Source organism: Poecilia reticulata, linkage group LG18, assembly GCF_000633615.1.
Source record: "Poecilia reticulata strain Guanapo linkage group LG18, Guppy_female_1.0+MT, whole genome shotgun sequence".
Taxonomy (NCBI): domain Eukaryota; kingdom Metazoa; phylum Chordata; class Actinopteri; order Cyprinodontiformes; family Poeciliidae; genus Poecilia; species Poecilia reticulata.
Genome location: NC_024348.1, coordinates 16,159,167 through 16,179,139, shown reverse-complemented (window position 1 = coordinate 16,179,139; position 19,973 = coordinate 16,159,167). Strand labels below are relative to the sequence as shown.

Sequence of the window (19,973 nt, the reverse complement as noted above, 5' to 3'; positions counted from 1 at the left end):
TCTACTCGGGGGGAGTAACATTTTTTTCTTTCTCTCCACAGGGACCTGCGGAACAACTTGATCAGTCATATTGAGCCGGGAGCTTTCCTGGGATTGAAAACTCTGAAGAAACTGTGAGTATCGGAGCTGCTGTTCCTTTGTTGACTAGTTAGTCAAATGTTTTTACTGCGTACTCCACATTCAAGCAGATTGATCTGACTTTCAGGCTTTAAATCTTTTGAGAATTTTATCTTAAAGAAAATATTTTATATATTTTTTATTTTCCCTAGTCAGACTACATAGATACAAAGAGTTAAGCACCAAGAAGAAGAGGCCTGATTGGCACATAGTGTGTGTGTGGCACACAGACCAGTGATGGTCTGGGTATGTAAATAATTAAAATTGCAGGATGGTGAAATTTAGACTATAATCAAAATTATTTTCGTACCCTGGTATGACACCCCCCTTGTGAACACATGAACATCACATACCAAGCTGTTGAATGATGCGACCACTTGGCCTCCTGCAGACCGGTGATTGTTACCCAATGTTTTTAATACAAAAGCTGTCTGCAACTCATTATAGCACTTTACTGCCTGTTCTAGATGTTTCCAGCTTCTTGCAAATCAAATTTTCTTTTGAAGCAAACTAACTGGTTTGCCCTAAATGTGTTGTTTGCTGCAAAAGTAAATGTTTTCCGAATCTTTGCAGTTCCATCATCAAATGGACTTTGACATTTACTCACTGGAAAAATGACATTTATTCCCTGATCCATTTCCATAAAAATGAGAATTTATAAGAATGAGTTACTCTTAACATTTAAAGTTTGCGTAATCCATGTCATATAGTGCCACCTTACTGTTTTCATCATGAAACCTGGAGTTGCCTGGAAACTTGAGGCTTCACTGTGCTACAGAAAAGCATGTAGAAATTTACTTTTGATTTTACATTTGATCAGTCCGTCAAATCAGAATCTGCTAAAATCGGTATGAAAGGGTTGGACAGAATCAGTGATTAGAAATTGGCCTAAAAATCTGTGACTGGTTGATTTGTACGATTGTAGAAAATGTGTGCTCACACCTTCCCGAACACATTTTGGAAATAATCTAGTAAGAACTGGAGAACTTTTGCTGTTTTAAGACCGTGTCTTTGACATCTTTTTTTATTATTATTAATTCATTTTTAAAGCTTGGCCACTGTAGGAACATCTGAGCCCCATTTATAGAGTCTGATGGCCAAACTTAAAAAATGCTAAAAAAAAAAAAATAAAAATGGGGGGGGGAATAATTTTTTTAATAAAAGTGGGGCATGAACCCCATGTGAAACACCTTTTCTTCTCAGTTGCTCTTTGTGACGGGCTGCATTGGAATTTTGCCAGGATAAAGGTGCATCATGAAGTAGGAGTCTTATTTCCAGCCATTTGTTTTCTTTGGCCTTCTACCAGAGGCGCTCACTCTTTGATAAAGGGAAGAGGACTTGAATGCATTTATGTCCGGATCTAATTCAAATGTGGAAAACCAATCTTGGGTGGCGTGCAGCTGTTCTTGTTGTGACTCGTGGGTGTAAAGCTGTGCATCTGAGTCTGTTGCATGAGACTGAGGTGGAACACAGCTTGAGTTGGATTCATCAGATAGTACCCAGCGCCTGCCAAAACAAACTTTAGCTTGGCTGCTGCTGTGGAACAATAAAGAGCTCAACATGAAGGCAGTCAGCTTCCTGGTTCAGACCTGCTCTCATTTCCTGTCCAATTCTTCTTCTCGGTGTATATTCACGCTCTGCTCTCAGATCAGCAGCAACTGAAACTTTTTTTTTTTCTTTTCTTTCTTTTACCACTGTGCAGGTGCAACACCTCACATGGAGGCGCTCGCTAAGAATGAAGTCTGACTTTTACCTAAAAATAACTGCTTTTACCGTGCCCTCGGTCCATCTCAGTTTATTTACAAGGATGGGTCAAAATCAAAAATTGGAACACGCAGCAAGGCGTCTTCTCCAAGTTTTTGGAAAAATTTAAAGGGATTAATTGGCAATGATGAAAAATTCCCCAGCTTCTAAGTAGCTCATGATATTTGCCAAAGTTTACGCCGTCCAGAAAGTCTTGGAAAAGCTTGAAGATTTTGCTCATAATGTTTTCGCTCTTTCTCTCGGCTCAAGCTGGTTTTTAATTCCCCCATCTGTCCCTCTCCTTCAGCATTTCTTAATTAAAATTACCTCTGCTTTGAGTGTGTTGGCAAAGGCCATTGAAAAGGAGATTTAAAGTAAAAGCTGCTGAGGTTTGGGATTGCAGTTTTTCTGCACACAGTGTGCATAGAATGATTTCCAAACATGCCCTGCATTTGCAAATTGCAAGAGGGAATTACCAAGTTTCAGATTTTTCTAAACTTTGTGCAGTACTCCTTAACTCCTTTTATATTCTGTTTAAACTATTACATCACACATTAACACCCTGAAAATGTAGTGTTTATATTTTCTAAGATAAGTGTTTCTCGTCATTTTCCTCTTTTCCCCACTTTTCTGCCATAAGCGTCATTCATTTAAAAATGAATAAAAGTGTAACTGGTCTGGGTTTTTTTCCAGGTATTGAATCTAGGTTGAAAGTGTATAAATTCAATATGTTATCATATTAAGATTGAACTAAAATGAGATTGAAAAACTACAAACCAAATAACCCCCGGGGGGGTATTATGGGTACACTTCCTTGTCATCATGATTGCATCTTTTACCTTCCGTTACCCACAGCTGATACGTTTTCCCCAGTTTGAAATGTTTGAATCCATTTCAACACCCTTACTTTGCTCAGCAGTGGATCCTTCTAGCTGCAGCCCCTATTTAATGTGCATTCCTCCAACAGCTGAACAGGCTCTGCTCAGACCTAATCACATTAGGCTATTTTTGCTTCTCCTCAGCATGTCATACGCAGCAGCTGACGTGCTTTGCTGAAAAACCATCCTTCGTGCTCTTAATTTGCTACATTGCAAAGCCTAAAAGCAGTGATTAAAACGTTGTTCGAGGGATCCGGTCTGGTTTGCACATTTTGTAAGATTCCCAGCATATCGGCTGATTACACTAACTATGATCTCCCGTCTTGCATGAAGTTTGTTTAACTTTCTTTATAATATGAATCAAGGCAATAAAAAAAGAACTGAAGGGAAAGCCCCCTTCTTTCAAACCTCCACTTTTCCATCCCCTGCTCTGTCCTTAGCGCGGCGCACAATACTCGCTCAAATTGGCAAGCCTGCAACAGGCTGTTATTCATTCTCTGTCAAGTGGAACTAATAACCTCACACTGTGAATTCCCCGCCTGCTACCTTGAAGACAAACACCAATAATAAAAATAATAAACGCTTTGAAGTTGGCATATGACGACCAGCCATTCTCAAGGTATAACTTTACACTTCTCAAGCACTCCACGGTGTAATTCGGCTGCTGGGTAGACGTCTGTTCTTGTATCGTCTCTTCATTTTTTTTTTTTTTTTTGCTTTGCACAATTATAAAATTCAATCATTACTGGAGGAATATTTATCCATTACATTTTACAGGTTTAAATTTAGTCTCTTGCAAATTTGTCTTCCATTTTCTGTATCTTCTCTGTGGTTGTCGCCAGAGGTGTTGGTGGGATGGGGGCCCGCCTCCACAAGTGATTGGACTGGAAGAGATTTTTCCGAGTCGCAATTATTTTAAATGCCAACAAGAAATACAATTCAAGACTATTTAAGGTTTATTTACTTGCCAAGAGCAAGTGACGCTGAAACCAATTTAATAAATCAATGTACAATAAACCACACACATTGGTGTTTGTGATAAAACAAGTGTTTGAATGTTTTAAACAATCTTTATTTGAGGAAGTAGTTGGTGTTATTGTTTATTGCTAAAATAGTTGTTTGCTTTGAATTGCCATGCTGAAATGTGCTGTACAAATAAAGTTGCCTTTAATTTGTACGTTCACGCAAAATGTCTGAAGTATGATTCTGCTGTTTGTAAAACGGTAGTTTAAAAGAAGGAGGGCTTTTTACACGCACACACCGACTGCACTAAAGGTTGCCGTGGCGATGTGGAGGTGATGGTGGGTGAATGTTGACTTTCCTCGAGGTTCTCAACATGGGCGGTACCGCCCCCCAGGGGGCATTCAGAGGACAGCAGGGGGCGCTGTCGGAAATTTTAAATTTTTACAAAAGGGGGGCGCTGGGATTCCTTTGGGGGGCGTTTGGTTGAAGGTAAACTTTATACCTTAAATCCACAACAATATCGGTTTACACTGAAAAATGAACCCATTTAAATAAAGAAATCCCTCCATGGGCGATACCACGATAGAGAGCATTCATTTCATAGTATTAACACCGGAGCTGTAAGTGGTCCTGTATGAAACGGGTGTGATAGAATATCGGTACCACAGCACTTTTAAATTTCAATAATCAAAATACTGAAATTTTTTCCGTTGTTTTAAAACGTTTGTCAGTCTGCCTTTCCCCCATCGATACGTTTCCCACCCTGCACCTTAGGGGGTCGAAAAAACAAAAAAAAAACAAGGCGCACGTTGCGCAAAACTCTGAAACAGGAGAAGCGGGACATAAAACGGAGCGACGAACTAGATGTGAATTACGGCATAAACAGAATCCGACGCTGAACAGTGAAAAATCAACACATGATGTAAAAGGCATGACGATTAGGCGGCACAGCAGGGGATGAGTGAAGATTACTGATGGTGAGCGTCAATAAATGATAAAATAAATCTAATAACAAGAAAGAAACTAAAGTAGACATGGCAATAAACCAAGAGAGGATAATATTAATCAAAGAAAACTAAATGGAAATGAATGAAGAACAAAATGCAAGAATAAACTAAGAAACTAAAATAAATACAGAGAAATAAACTGGTATGGCAAGAACTTTTGAGCAATAATTAATACAGAGGACTGTATGGCAAGAATAAAAAGACACTATTTCCAGATAAAAGGTAAAATAATATTGTTGAAGTGCCATGGGTTTGTTGAGACCACATCTAGTACTGAGAATAAATATATCTTACAGACCATAACAGTAAAGAACTSATCACTTATTTATGTTTTTAATTAGATTTGATATATTTATTTCTTCAATATTATTTTTCATGTCAGTGTTAATGTCATGAGGCTGATGACACTTTCAATTTGACTCATTAGGATTTGATTAAGAACCAGATTTGTTCTTTGTAATTTCTGTCCAGTAAAACTATTAATCTATAAATCAATAGRCAGGTCTATATAAAGATATAATCCATGTTTCTGTCTCATATTTGTATGGCATTAAAAGGATCTGTAACTTTTGTTTTTCCACTGAAAGCTCTGGTTTGCACAATAAATGCCATGTGGGTGAAGTTTTATGGATGATACTCTGATGTCCCATTCTCCTGAAGGCAGCACAGAGCTGCACCACCAGAAACCGACAGAAACACCGAAGAGAAGAAGAGTTATGATTAATGTAGTTACAGTTCTATCCATGTTTTAATGTTGCAGAGCTCAGCCGTTTTGCAAATAGTTAAAAGTTTAAACTGGCATATTGTACATCTTTTATCTGCTCATTTTGTGCAATACTTAGGGCACAGAACAAGAATATTTTTTTGCACTCTGATTGGCTGCTGATAGACCTACCAATTTTAAGTTGAATGTTCATTGCATTTTTCGTAGACACTTGTGAAAATAATTTCTATTCACATGGCTTTTTTGTTCTCTGGGAAATTATTTTTGATGATAAATACAGAAACAAGCATAAAAATCAAAACATCTACAATAGTGATAGTAATATTAATAATAAAATAATAGTCAGTGCAAAGTACCCTACAAATTCTTTGGTGGGGGCCGGTGAGGAACCTGGATAAAGACTAGGGGGGCACTGGCCCAAAAAAGGTTGAGAAACACTGATCTAAACGATAGAGGTTTAGCTAACTGACAGCAGCAGCAACATCCATCTTCTTTGCGTGTTCATCTCGAGAATCATCCGGTATTCCTCCCGTCAGGTGTGTCGGACACCTCTCTCTGATGTTTTTCTGAGACGTCTTGTCGGGTCACATCTAGAGTTGAAGAAAACAGACACTTTTGATGTATTTGACATTAATCATAGGTGATTAATCGCCTCCCACCGTGCCGCTTCGCCTTTTAAGGTTTCGAATCCCCCTGCAGGCCCACACAGACATTATCTAATACCGTCTTGGAAGTCGTTAACCTGTCTGCTGAATGCTAGACGTCCCTGTCCCAACCTGCCTGCTAAACTTGGTGTTTTTACTTTTTAAGTGGAATTAATTTTTCTTTGACTAACTTTCCCTTTATTGTTATAAAGAAATCTGTCTTTTATTGCTCTTTTTTTCCCCTTTCTCTCTATGTTTTACAGGGACCTGTCCAACAACAGCATTAGCTGTCTTAACGGGGACGTCTTTAAGGGCCTGGACAGCCTGAGTCGGCTGTAAGTACTGTGTGTTATCCTGAATATAATGAGTATAATTGGTATAACATCGGCTGACATCGGCTGTGTGTTTTTTCTGCAGAAACCTTTCAGGAAACATGTTCTCCTCATTGGCTCAGGGAATATTTGACAGGCTGGTGTCTCTGAAGGCGTTGTAAGTATGCTAAGGAGATAATTCTCATCTGTTTTGCTCAATTTATCCATCATGCGTCGATCCAATAAAAACCGTGTTACAGACATCGTGCTTGTTGTTAATTTCAGAGAGTTTCAGACACCCTACCTGCTCTGTGACTGTAACCTTCGGTGGCTGCTGCGTTGGATCAAAGACCGTAATGTTTCTGTGAAGAACACAAAGTGCTCGTACCCTCAGTCGCTCCAGGGTCAGCTCATAACGTCTTTGAGGCCAGAACTCCTTACATGCGGTAAGGACACAAACTGGAGCTGCTCAAAATCAGACTTTTCTGTTAAAATGATCACACATTGGCCTGGTCAAAACTGAAATGCAAAACTCCACATTATTATATGTACAAGATTTACACAGTGTGGCATAAATACAAATACAGAATTTGGTTCAAATATTTTCCAGGTGTTTTTCAAGTTTTTTTTTTTTTTTTTTCTATACAAATATTTTCCATCCCACTCTTGACTTTTCTCAGTCTCATCAATTACATGAATTGTCTTTCCATTGGTAATTAATGGGTACATTTTGTATTTATGCTTTCCAAAGGACTTTAACTTCTTTTAAATTTACCATGGCCTCTGAAATGTAAGCATGATGATGGCAGACCAAACGGTGTACAATGTAGCCCAAATATTTGTGGATTCACCTGTTGGCAGATTTTTCTCTGGATCTAAACTCCAAATTTTGGGGGGAAAATATTAAGTTGCATTGTTCCTTGACATGCTATTGGCTTTTGTTTTAAAAGCAGCCAATCCATGAGTGCCTTTTGTTTTTTCTTGGCATCAAAAGCCTTTTTGTCTTTGCCATCAGGGGTCATGACAAACATTAATATGAAAGATTTATGTAGGGTCTTTAGGGCTGCGGTCTTAGATGTCTAACAACCTTATGAACAGTTTAAATGCAGTTTTTAATAAACTTTGGTTATGACCCTTGTAATTTCCTCAGTTTAATTGGCACAGATTTTGTTGTCAAACTGGTGCGCTGTGTGTGTTTGTGGAAGCAGGTCTTATGCAATGACAAGTCAGATAAGACGCAGCCTGCCCCGGCCGGCACTGCCTTTGTTTGTACCTGCTCATGTCTTATCAGTTTGGCTCTCGCCTCCTTCTGGGATTATAAAACACATGACACAGATTTACAAGGAACTCGTTTCCTGACATGAATTATAAGTAGCTTTGAAATGCACACAAATTCAGCTTCATTTTCATTTCATTCTTTTTGTCTTTTGTTTGCCTAAACTAAGAAAATTTACTGTGAAAGTATTTTTATTTTTGGCGTTTTCCAGCCCTAGATGTTTTCACATTTGTCCGACCGTTCCTCCCTCTCTTACATTTTCCACGTATGCAGCAAGAATCTGCTGTAAATTTATAGTGAACTTTTACATTTATGCTTTTAAAAAAGAGCCTGGAATCGTCTGCTATGTTGATGTGAAAAATGTGTGGAAAGCCTTTAAAAATCACACTGATTTACTAGCTGGCTCCTTGCTTCTTTCCAGATGCTCCGCTGGAGCTGCCCTCCTTCCAGCTAACTCCGTCCCAGCGTCAGGTGGTCTTCCAGGGGGACAGTCTGCCGTTCGAGTGTCAAGCTTCCCTCGTGGCCGAGGACATGCAGGTCCTCTGGTACCAGAACGGCCGCATGGTCAAGCCAGATGCCACTCAGGGCATTTTCATAGAGAAACGCGTCGTGCAGAACTGTTCCCTCATCGCCAGGTAAGACTCACGTCCACGTCTGCCAAGCATTCGTACGTCAAATGAACTTCTAATTTCCGTTCCCATTTTTCCAATCAGTGCCTTAACCATCTCGAACATCCAGCCCGGATTCACTGGGAATTGGGAGTGTCGGGTCCGGACCAGTCGGGGGAACACAACCAGGACTGTGCACATTGTAGTGCTGCAAAGTTCTGCCAAGTACTGCGCTCCTGAACGCATCTCCAACAACAAAGGAGAGTTCAGGTAGATATGGAAAAGTCACGCTGAATTTAATGTTGAACTACAAAGATGCCATTATCTGTCCAATACAGTTTTGTAGCTTTTACTGAATTATTTGAGCTGTTACATTTTAGGGAGAAATGATTATACAATTTACAGCTTCAGTTATGAATCAAGCAATCATTGGGTCATCATCGGACCAAACTTATCAAAAATAAGTTTTTGATAACTTGTTTTTAGAAACAACACTTTTAGAAAAAAAAATCGAACAGGACAACCAGGACTGTATCAAAAATACGTATTTTTGATAAGTTGTGCTATCCGTGCGTCCTTTAATTTGACATTTTACCAGCATGAAACTCACTCATGGAACTGGCTAATGCTAAGATCAATGTGAAAGTCAAAGGAGCTCAATGAAGAACTAAGATGGAAAATTGTAGATTTGCACAGATGGGGGAAAATCTTTGAGCTAAACAACTTTAGATTGAAGTACAAGTTATTCAGAAACATGACCACTTGGCAAAGGGCGTGGAGACAAACAGCCAACCCCTGAAAAGACATTGGTTAGGATGTTTGGTAGCAACCCAACAACCACACAGCTCTTCTGTAAACTGTAGTTCCTCTGTCCCCAACAAAGTCAGTTTTAAATTAAAAACGTCTCGTTTAAAAAGCAGCATCTTCAATCTTGACTCAAACATTTAGTTTCCCACATGGATCTGGCAAAGCCCTTCTGGAGCTCAGTGTTATGGTCAGATGAGGCAAAGATTAACCCGAGTGTCCATAACAACAGGAAGAATGTTTGGAGGAGTAAAGGTGAGACTTTCAGAGTCGTATTAAACACAAAACTTATAGAAGTGGCTTCTATCACTTTCCAATCCTTGATGAGTTTGGAGCAGAGAAAAACGAGTGTTATTTTAAAGACACTTTTCTTTTTATGTTTTTATTAATCTCTGATTTTCCTAATTATTGTCCAACCCATTGACTCATGGTTACAGAAAGCACAAAGATTAATTTCTCTTCCTTTGGGTTCTAGATCAGGTTTTGGAATTTTAATCTGTATTCAAAGTGATCAGGACCACAGAGTGTGTTTCAAAGAATATTAAATAAATGTAATTGGTCCCAAATCTGTAGATCTGTGAACATGGTGGTCTAATTTAATCAAAATGCCCAAAGTTAAATTAATAAAAACATGAGGAAATGCAATAAATATGATTAAAGGTGTCTGTTGTAGTCATTCATCTTGGATGGGAACTGTTCAGGTGATTCATTGACAGCCCAGAACAATAAGAATTTACTGCAAAGAAAAAAATAACTGATTAATCGAGGTTCAAGTTTAATAGTCGAGTCGAGTTCAAAATACAGTTGAAAGCATTTATATCAAAGCATAGACATGTTGCTCTATCAATGTGTCTTTGTTGCTTTGCCAGCAGTGCCACCTGGTGGCTGAATGTAAAAATGATGCACACGGTAAAATGTGATTTAAATGAGGGTTAGAAAGAGGAAATTGAAAACGTTCCCCAGATAAGTTTGACTGGAGTCTAATTTATCCAGGTGGCCCCGCACTCTGGCAGGAATCAAAGCCTACCTTCCCTGCAACTCGCCGACGTCCAGCGCACGCGCTTATTCAGGCGTCCCGAGCGAAGAACGACAGACGTGGCGTCACTGCAGCCCCGAGGGGCAGTGGACGGAGGGCGACTACTCCCAGTGTCAGTTTCAAAAAGAGGTCACCAGGGGTCTCTACGTCATCAACCAGGTTTGTATCCTGCTGTTACTTTTCTTTCCCTTTTCTGTTTTTTTTGTCTACACATTGAATCCACTTTCTTCTTGTGTTTCTGACAGATGCCTCTAAACGAGACCAATGTTGTAATCAAAGCTCAAAGCCTGTTGGTGTACACAATCGATGCTGCCAACCTGTCAGACAAGATGGACATCATCTTCATGGCTGAAATGATTGAGAAGTTTGGCAAGTTTGTGGAGAAGTTTAAAGACGTAAGTTGAAGATGACGAGATTTGATCAAAGCAGCTGTTGGCTTTAAGTCAGCTAGAGGTCAAAAACACTGAAAAGCTTCTTCTTTGTAAGTTGGTTAGGCTTTTTGACGTCAAACCCGTTTTGACACGTAGTTTTGAAATGCAGTCTCTTGAGAACTTTTTCATCTCAGGATCTTTTAGACATTTGAAATGGTAGCACATAAATATGAAGTGAAAGTAAACAACAGCTTAGCCTCAATCTTATTGGACAATTTAAAAATACTTTATCCCAAATGGAAAATAAATCTCGTTATAACTCCTGTCATCCAAGTATCTTCAAACAGTTGTTGTGGATGATAATGCTGTGGGAAAGAAAATGGACTCTATTTACCTGTTAGTTGACTTCTGAAGGGAGTTGATTGTACTGGAGCATTTTGATAATGTAGAACTATTTGAACGGATTGTGTCACAATGAAAAGGTTTGACTGTGTTCTTGTTGAGATTTATGGTTTCTCCTCTTCACTTTCCCAGCTGGGTGAGGTGATGGTCAACATGGCCAGCAACCTGATGCTGGCCGACGAGAGAGTGCTGTGGATGGCCCAGCGTGAAGCCATGGCATGCAGCCGCATCATCGCATGCCTGCAGAAAATATCCGTCTACCGCCTGGCCACGGCGCAGGCTTTCTCCCTGGTCGGCCTCACTAACGAGCACTAAAACGTTCACCGGGTTTTTGTTGACGGAGACGAGCATTTAGTTTTTCCTGTCGTCCTCTCAGACGTCCCCCAACATCGCGCTGGAGGCCCACACGGTCAGGGCCAACGACTGGAACGGCATGACCTGCATGCTGTTCCAGAGGCCCAGCCCGGAGCGGCTGCCGGGCCACGACCGCCAGCTCACGTTCAAATGCAACACCACCGGCTCCTTCGCCTCCGTCCTCTACAAGGTCAGCTTCCAGCAGAAATGTCCACAGTGTTTGTGTGTCCAGTCAGTTGTCCTAGACGGCCAGGATGGGGCGCGTTCTGTAAAATCTGTTTGTGTCCAAACAGAGCACCGTAGTGGAGGCTTCGCTGCAACTCCCGCAGTCTCTCTTCAGTCAGGCTGCTACTCCGGGACAGACGGACGATAACGTTTACAAGCTCTATCTGCTCGGCTTCCGCAACGGCAAGTTCTTCCCCTCCACCGGGAACACCTCCCTTCTGGCTGATGGAGGGAGGAAGAGGAGTGTGGCCACACCTGTCATCATGGCAAAGATGGGCAAGTCCTGCATATGCAGTTTTGGGGAAGTTTACAATCACGCATAATCTAAAACAGACAATTTTGACCCCGTAAATCTCTCCGCCATCAGACGGTGTCGCTCTACGTTCCCTGAAGACCCCCATCAACATCACCCTGCGGCGCTTCGCTCGCGGCTCCGACGCCGTCTCCGCCCGCTGGAATTTCAGCTTGGCTGGGGATCAGGGAGGGTGGAGGAGCGAGGGCTGCCGCATCCTGGAGAACCACGACAACTTCACCACCATGTCCTGCAACTCTCTGGGCAACTATGGTCTGCTCATGGTAGGTGGAGCTACCCCCATGTCGTTTTAAATGTTTAAAAGGAGCAGAGTCACTCATATTTTATATAATTGTCTCGCCCTCTAGTGGCCATTAGTAGTTGAGCTAGAATAGCCTCTAGGGTTCATACACATTGTGAATGATATTCATATTCTTCTGTTTTAGGACTTGAACACCGTCGAACAGTTCTCTCCAAGCATCCAGCCGTTACATCCAGTCATTTACGCTACAAGTGTCATCCTCCTCCTCTGCCTGTTCACAATCATCATCAGTTACATCTACCATTACAGGTAAACACCAAAATAAGTTTGTAATGGTTAGTTTAGTTGTGCAAAAATGCTTAGAAATAGTGGTGTAATGTGAAAAAATGTGCAAACATTCAGAGCATATAAAACTGGAAGCTTCTGGGGTTGCTTTTTTTTCCGCAGATCTGTTCGTGTGAGTCGCAAGTTTTGGCACATGCTGGTCAACCTCTGCTTTCACATGGCGCTCACCTGTGGGGTTTTTGTAGGCGGCATCAATCAGACACGATACGCCAGCGTCTGCCAAGCAGTAAGTGGGAATCGTCCTTCCCCCCGCACTTCAGACTCCAACTCTCAGGTGTTCCTCTTTCAAGCTTCGTGCTCGACAGTCATAAAAGAACCAGGGATTTAGATGTTTTCTGGGAGGGAAAAAAAATGCCGCTGGCTAAGATAACTGATCTTATGAAACATGAGGAATTCAGTAAGAGATGAGTTTTCTTGGCTTGAGGTGAGCCTACATCTCTCTAACCCTTTTCAAAGTGTGTCTCAAAAATCATATATGTTCTCCTAAAAATGAAACGGAGCAGACTGTTTAGGAAAATTCATACAGCTGATGTACCCTGCATTCACTGGGCTCCTCCGTTTTTATTTTAGATTTGTCAAAGAGTATTTATTAGCAGTTCTTTGTTACTAATAACCCATCAGCTTAAGGCGTCTGAACCTTTTCTGTTTGGTCAGGTTTTGAATCAGAGATCCAATGAAGAAAAGGGCAAGTTTTGGCCATTAGTCATTTTCTTGTCACATTTTATTGACATAATGTAAATCTATACAAATCTGCCTGACTTAAACATGTTTTTGTTTTTTTTTTTTTGTTTTTTTGTCTCTGCCGGTTTGAATTGCTTATAAAAGTTGTGCTGAATAAATAAACTCAACTTAAATGTTGGATTTCACTCAAATTTTTATTGTGAGCTTATTCTGCTGTCTCTATTTAGGGTTCAAGCACTGATTGTTAGAATTTACTGTGATGTCATAAATTCACTGAACTGCTTTGCCCATACATGACATTGCAGCCTAATCTCTTCCAGGTGGGTATTCTGTTGCACTACTCCACTCTGGCGACCGCCCTGTGGGTGGGCGTGACGGCACGCAACATTTACAAGCAACTCACGCGCAAAGCCAAACGCTACGAGGAGCTGGACGAGCCGCCGCCACCCCCACGACCGATGCTCAGGTTTGTTTCCAACTCCTGTGAACGATGAAAGCAGAGTTACTGGGCGGGATGGGAAAGTCTGGAATTTCACTATTTTCGTGTTCTGGAAAAACATTTTGTTTTTCAGACTCTCTTCCCCTTTCCCATGTCGGTCTATTCATTCATATTTTGATTCAACCATTCAATTTGTGGATTCCATCCATTCATCCGTATAAGTTTTAATCCATCTGTTCATATTTGGATAGATATACGTACGTCTATCCAGCCATCATTTTTTTCCTCATTGATGTTTATTTCAGGTTCTTTGTTGAAATCTGAAACCTCTGTACAGGTTCAGTGAGAATATTTTCCTTTATATGTACATTTTGGAAGAATATTTGCCAAGAATTTTAGATTTGAGTCTTGTGCAGAAATCCTGGGTATGTGTTTAGTAATCCAACTGCATTTATACAAGTGTAACTTGTATAACTGCAATATGCTGTCTGGTTTGTTAGTAAAGGGTTGAAACATAACTGACTTGTTATGAAAATCCAAACACTGAAATATGAATATTTTTTTTGCTTCATTTTCCAGGTTCTACCTAATCGGTGGAGGAATACCCATCATTGTCTGTGGAATCACTGCGGCAGCGAACATAAAAAACTACGGCAGCCAAAGATATTCACCAAAGTGAGTAGGATCTCACACACTGCAATTAACAATTCCCAGCTTGCACTTATGGAAATGGTGCCATTAAATCTGGACATCAGCATTTGGTAAGGAAGCGCTTCAAACCACAACTCCTCTAGAGGTCTATTATTAGGATAGCCACGACTGCATTGTTTTTGAGAATAATGCAGATTTTTATACGAGGGAGAACGTTATTCCCCAAAGTTCCGATTATGGAGTCCCGTTAATGATATGTGCATCCAGGCAACACACCGCTGCTCCCTGTTGTGGCAGCTGTTCCGATCAGGCACCATGGCTGACTAATTGAGAAATCTGTCCTGGAGTCTTTAGAGTTTAATTAATTTCTTGCGTGCAAAAGATTTTCAGCTCTTGTCATTAAACTTGACAGGATATTACCTGCAAAGAGTTGGAGGCAAAACTTGCATAGAAAACCCCCCCAAAAAAACCACTTAAATTATTTGTAAGATCTGAAGTTTGGACTTTCTTTGGCAACTTGTTCATTTGATGTGCACTCTGTATTTAGATAATAATAAAAGAAATTGACAGGTGTCTAAGTCCTGCCGGTCTTCTTCCCTTGTAGTTGCTGGATGGCCTGGGAGCCGAGCATCGGGGCTTTCTACGGACCAGCTGGGTTCATCGTCTTCGTGGACTGCATGTACTTCCTCAGCATCCTGCTGCAGGTGCGCCGACACCCCGAGCGGCGCTATGAGCTGAAGGAGTCCAGCGAAGAGCAGCAACATCTGGCTTCAGCCGGCAGCGAGGCCACGCCCGAGGGTCCCGGCAGCCTCTCCCTCCCCCTCACCGCGCAGCTCCAGCCGAATGAGGCGTCATCCTCGGTGGCGTCGGCCCCACACGCCGTGCCCCTCACGGCCCTGGAGAACGAGCACACCTTCACCGCACAGCTGATTGGCGCAGTGGGGGCTTTAGGTCTGTATTCAGGCCTGTGGGTGTTCGGCGCCATGGCGGTATCGCAGGATCACCCTTTCGACATGGCGTTCACCTGCCTCTTCGGGTTGACCGCGCTGGCGCTCGGGGCGTTCATGGTGGCGCACCACTGCGTCAACAGACAGGACATGAGGCGGTTCTGGTTGCAGGTGTGTTGCTCTGGAAGGCGGGCGTACTCTGCGCAGGAGGAGGTCCTTCTGCCTCAGACGGGCATCGCCGTGATGTCGACGGCGACGGCCGAGAAGGCCGACGGCGAGTCGGCAAAATGCGGCCACAGCAGCGTGGATTCTTCGTACACCAACAGGAGCGCCCCGAGCGTTCGCAACTCCGGCCACGGCAGCAAGCTGACCAACCTGCACGCAGAGGCGGCTCAGTGCAAGGCAGCCTCAGCCCCGGCGACAGCCAACGGCACGGCTGTTCTGGACAACAGCCTGACCGAGCATTCGTTGGACAATGAAATTAAAATGCACGTCGCACCGGTGGAGGTGCAGTTCCGCCCTTTGAGCAACATTAGCAATCCGGCAGCTAACGGAAGCACGAGCAGACATCAGAAGAACAGAGCGCGAGCGCACAGGGCGAGCCGGCTGACTGTGCTGCGAGAGTACGCCTACGACGTGCCCACCAGCGTGGAGGGCAGCGTGCAGAGCGCCCCCAGCAGGCGGCACCACTACTACGACATGGCGGCGCGCAACAGTCGCCGTGCGGCGTACATGGCCTACAGGGAGCGTCATCAGAGCCAGCTGCAGCAGGACAGCAGCGACAGCGCCAGCCTGCCGCGCCGCTCCCGCTTCTCGGAGAAAGGAAGCGGCGCTCTGCTCGAGAACGGGACCACCGTGAGCATAGAGGCAGAGCAAGCGGCACCCGCCGGGTCACCAGCTGCCAGTAAAGACGCTGTGCCGCCGCCGGGCAGCTCCGAACCAGAAAACCAAAGCAGCAAGTGGTACGGACTCAACCTGGTCACTCAGAACGGCGGCACGCTCAAAAAAAACGGACAAGCGGTGCCTTTAGTGAACGGTGACGGCGCCTGCATAAAGACAGGTCTGTGGAAACATGAAACTACTGTGTAGCAACAGTTTCCCTCCTGAGGACTGAATAAATAAAACCCTCATGCCTTGAAACTGTGAAATATCTCTATGTTGACTTTTTTATTCCAGAAAAAAATATTGGAAATTAGCAGGAAAGCTGCCACTGAGCTGTCCTTGTAGATATGCTTTTGTAAATGTTTTATTTTTTTATAACTTTTAATCCAACACTGTTAATTTGAGAGTTCTGTATGCCTTTCCCCTCATACTTTTTGCTTCCAGGATTAGTAATAAAACGGTTTCATTTACCTATTTAAAAGTTTTTTTTATTTTTTATTCCTGCAACATCACAAACATTCATCTTTTGTCCCTCTGGGCCTCGGAGTTCTTCTGCTTTCCTCCCATCAGGACATGACAGGCTGGTAATTGGGTTCCTTCGCTGACCTTCAGGTGGCCTCGGGTTCCCGTCTCCGCAGTGATGCAGCACTTTAATTGCGACCAGCAGCGACGTTGGCCATCCGTAGGTGTTTTCTCCCTGCCTGCTGACGGAGCCGATGAGATCGCTGCGCGTCCTGGGCTCCAGTCGACTTCATTTCCTCCCAGGATGTGATTGACAGCTGACTCTCTGGGGCAGGGAAAGGCTGCAGGGAAAAGAGGAGATAATGAGAGACGAGCCGTCTTCCTTCTCCTGCAGCTCATTCCAAGTGCCCTCCGCAGCAGCAGGAGGGCTGCTGAACCCGGGTCCCGCTCACTCGAATGAGACACAGCAGAGCATTTGACAGGAATCGGCGTCACTTTTTGCCGTGGGAGCGTCGTGTTCCCGATTTACTGTTCCAACAGCAGCTAATTTAAATTTCACGCTGGCTATAGCCGGTTCTGGTCAGATGGTTGAATGCATAAATTTAAGGGATGAATGCCATCGGTTTTATGATTTTCAGGATTTATTTGAACGGTTTTGTTTTCCAGGGTGGAGTGATTAACAACCTGTGGCATCATTTCAGCTAAACCAGTTGTTTTTTCTGACAGGAGACCCTTGAGCTGACTTGATTTTCAACCCCACTTGAGGTCAGCTGTATTTGTTCTGGCTGTCCTAAACAGAGGGAGGGCCGACCACCTGTTGGCCAATGTCATGGTGGCAGCCTTGTGAATCAAACTGTCTCTCTCACATGACCCGGGTAATGACCACCAAGGCTTTTGCTGATCGAAACTGGAAAATGCTGAAACTCAAGTGCTTGTCAATCAGTGAAGTTTGTAAAACTCAGCTAAACTGGTTGTTTTTCTTATTTTTGTTGGTAAATGCCAATTGTGCCTTTTCAATTTTTGGTGAAACTAAAAACGGAAAAACTTTTTGGTCTTTTGATTGGCCACCAAATATTTAATGAGACTACAAATGTAATTGCACTAAAACAAGATTGACAGGACTGGTAAAAACATTATTTACTGCGTGTTCTGTTGTGGAAATTCTATAGAATAGAACAAAATCAAGATATAGTCTTTATTGTCCATTAGTGGGAAAGTTCAGGTACCAGGCAAGTGGAAGATTCACATGAAGGCAAAAATATCAATAAGAGTAAGGGCAGATGCACAATACAAGACCAGGATGAGTAGGACCGTTTAGGAAAAACATACAAAATGTTTATGTATATTTGTGCTTAAAAACCAAAAGGCTAGAAAAATGGGGGGGGGACTGCAAATAACAGCAGATATGTGAAGAGTTAAGTTGGGAGCAGTGGTGATCCTAGCAGCAGCTGGGAGGAGGGATCTTTGATGATGCCAGTTTGTGCACACAGGATGTACCAGTTCTGCAACAGTTTCATGCATGGGAGGGTGAGAGACATTGTCCAAGACTGAACATATCGGCGTAAAGAAAACGGAACTGCCAAAATTCCTTAATGTTTTTAGTTCGTGAAAGAAATACTAATTTCTCGGCTGATGGATCACCCAAAGATGACTTCCACCTTGTCGGAAAAACTTGACTAGATCTAAAAGACTCCCTAAATGTCTAGACATGTTCTTACTTTTGACCAAATTCTCATCAACCTCCTAGCCTCAGACTCAAAGGTCAGGCTGATGACCTTCACCTGATCAGCCACCACTGCTGATTTTAGTCACAGCAGACTCGCAAACACGTCACGGCTCCTGTGGCTTCAATTTTTCATCAACGAAACATTAATAAAACACATATTTCACCCTGGCAAAGATTTATCGCCCAGCCATCCTGGACGCGACACGCCATAATAAGACTTTTGAATTATGGAAAGCGCAGTTGACGCCTTGGTTAGTGACGGCCTCGTTGATTCCCTCTGGGCATCAAGGAGCGTTCTTCAAATTACTGCCAGGAGTCTGACGCTCCACCATCTGTTGCGTTTGTCCAAAGCCTGACAGTAAAGAGGCCGTGACAACCTGGAGGCTTTTGTGCCTAAAAGTAGTGAAAGACCTTGATGAGATCATCTGATAAAATAATCACTTGGAATTCTGGGATTAGTGGGGAAAATTGGTTTGTGAAGAAGTTGAATTTCAACAAACTTGTAATTTTTTTTTTTTTTTGAAGGCACTGAGATGAATACAGTTACCTGCATTCTGGTCATGATGTCTGGAGGCAACATGTGTCTTTGATGTAGAAATAAACCTCTGCAAGGAAGAACATGAATCTCACGCTGCAGATTGTAACTGTGGGGAGCTGTTTGTCTCCAGGACATACCCGCTATATTTAGTTTCATCTGTGTTAACGAGGGAGAGAAAGTAAAGCTTACAGAACTGACATATGGAGTAAAGCTTTTAATTAGCTTTCAATGTTTGCGGACTTTTAAGCGACCGTCTGCTGAGATAATTGCTGAGTTTTCAGACGGGGAGGGTTTATTTGCAAATTAGGCAAAGGCTTTTTCAAACATTTAACCACAAAACTTAAAGCACGTGGTAATATCCGACTTCAAACTGGATTTGTATGCCTTAAAGTGAGGAGGAAAGCATTGTGAAATACAATTTTTCACACCGTCTTCCTCATGAGGGGTGGAAGCATTTAAAGGGAGGAAATAAGCATGCTTCATTTTTCAGAGATGGATAAATCAGAATCGTCCCAGTTTGTGTTCGACAGTGCATGTGAGGCGATTGTGGTGAAAAGCTGCTTTTGGTTTTCTCCAGAAATAGACCCAGGAGAAGTGACCAAATATATTCGAGCATTCAGACAGTAACATTGTTTCTAAGTTATTTTTCTAATGGTGGCGCTAAGGAGAATGTAATGGAATCAAGTTATTCAGAAATGGGACATTTCCCAGCTCATACTCTATTGTGTTTGTATCAAAGGCGCTTCTCAAAAGTTGTTTGTTGCCTTTCATTGACAGTTGAGTGGGATAAAGACAACCTTTAACCATAACTTTTTAAAGAAAGTCCATCTCTTTTAAATCTGACTTTGCATATATGGAGGGTTATATGGCTTTAAACGGATTCTACAAAAAATTAAATCTAGCCTCAGCTGTACAAAAATACACATTTATCTTTGTGACTCAGTTTCTTATAGGGGAAAAACTATAAGAGCAGCAATAAACCAAACCAGTGTTAATTTTTTTTTGGTTCTGTATTTTCACTAATTGCATGATCCAGATTCAGCCAAGTTTGGAGCTTGTGTTCGACTTAATGACTGCAAAAATGAGCCCATTCACTACCTTTCCACCACTAAGGAGAGGTAGTTTGTTTGCTGCTTTGCAGTTCCTTTGACCAGTTCACCTTCACAATGATTTCCGATCAATGTCGATTTCATGTTTCATACTTGTGAATAATCCCTCTCACTGCAGATTGATGGACTTCAAAACATCAAACCCCTCGCAGACTAATGGGCGGCCAAAACTGCCA

The 19,973-nt window shown here is 42.4% G+C and overlaps 1 protein-coding gene across 1 annotated transcript in view; it reads left to right on the top strand.

Moving 5' to 3' along the window:
• Window positions 1-16,443, top strand: part of adgra3 (adhesion G protein-coupled receptor A3) — a 30,364-nt gene extending 13,921 nt beyond the window's left edge. Inside the window, exons 3-19 of the mRNA XM_008435808.2 lie at window positions 42-113; window positions 6,340-6,411; window positions 6,494-6,565; window positions 6,673-6,833; window positions 8,085-8,298; window positions 8,377-8,541; window positions 10,069-10,270; window positions 10,357-10,506; window positions 11,017-11,175; window positions 11,261-11,428; window positions 11,532-11,739; window positions 11,831-12,039; window positions 12,202-12,326; window positions 12,465-12,588; window positions 13,364-13,509; window positions 14,062-14,157; window positions 14,738-16,443. Of these exons, the coding sequence (XP_008434030.1) occupies window positions 42-113; window positions 6,340-6,411; window positions 6,494-6,565; window positions 6,673-6,833; window positions 8,085-8,298; window positions 8,377-8,541; window positions 10,069-10,270; window positions 10,357-10,506; window positions 11,017-11,175; window positions 11,261-11,428; window positions 11,532-11,739; window positions 11,831-12,039; window positions 12,202-12,326; window positions 12,465-12,588; window positions 13,364-13,509; window positions 14,062-14,157; window positions 14,738-16,169 (3,775 nt within the window). The 3' untranslated portion in view covers window positions 16,170-16,443. The remainder of the gene's footprint in view (window positions 1-41; window positions 114-6,339; window positions 6,412-6,493; window positions 6,566-6,672; window positions 6,834-8,084; window positions 8,299-8,376; window positions 8,542-10,068; window positions 10,271-10,356; window positions 10,507-11,016; window positions 11,176-11,260; window positions 11,429-11,531; window positions 11,740-11,830; window positions 12,040-12,201; window positions 12,327-12,464; window positions 12,589-13,363; window positions 13,510-14,061; window positions 14,158-14,737) is intronic.
• The last annotated feature ends 3,530 nt before the right edge of the window (window positions 16,444-19,973 follow it).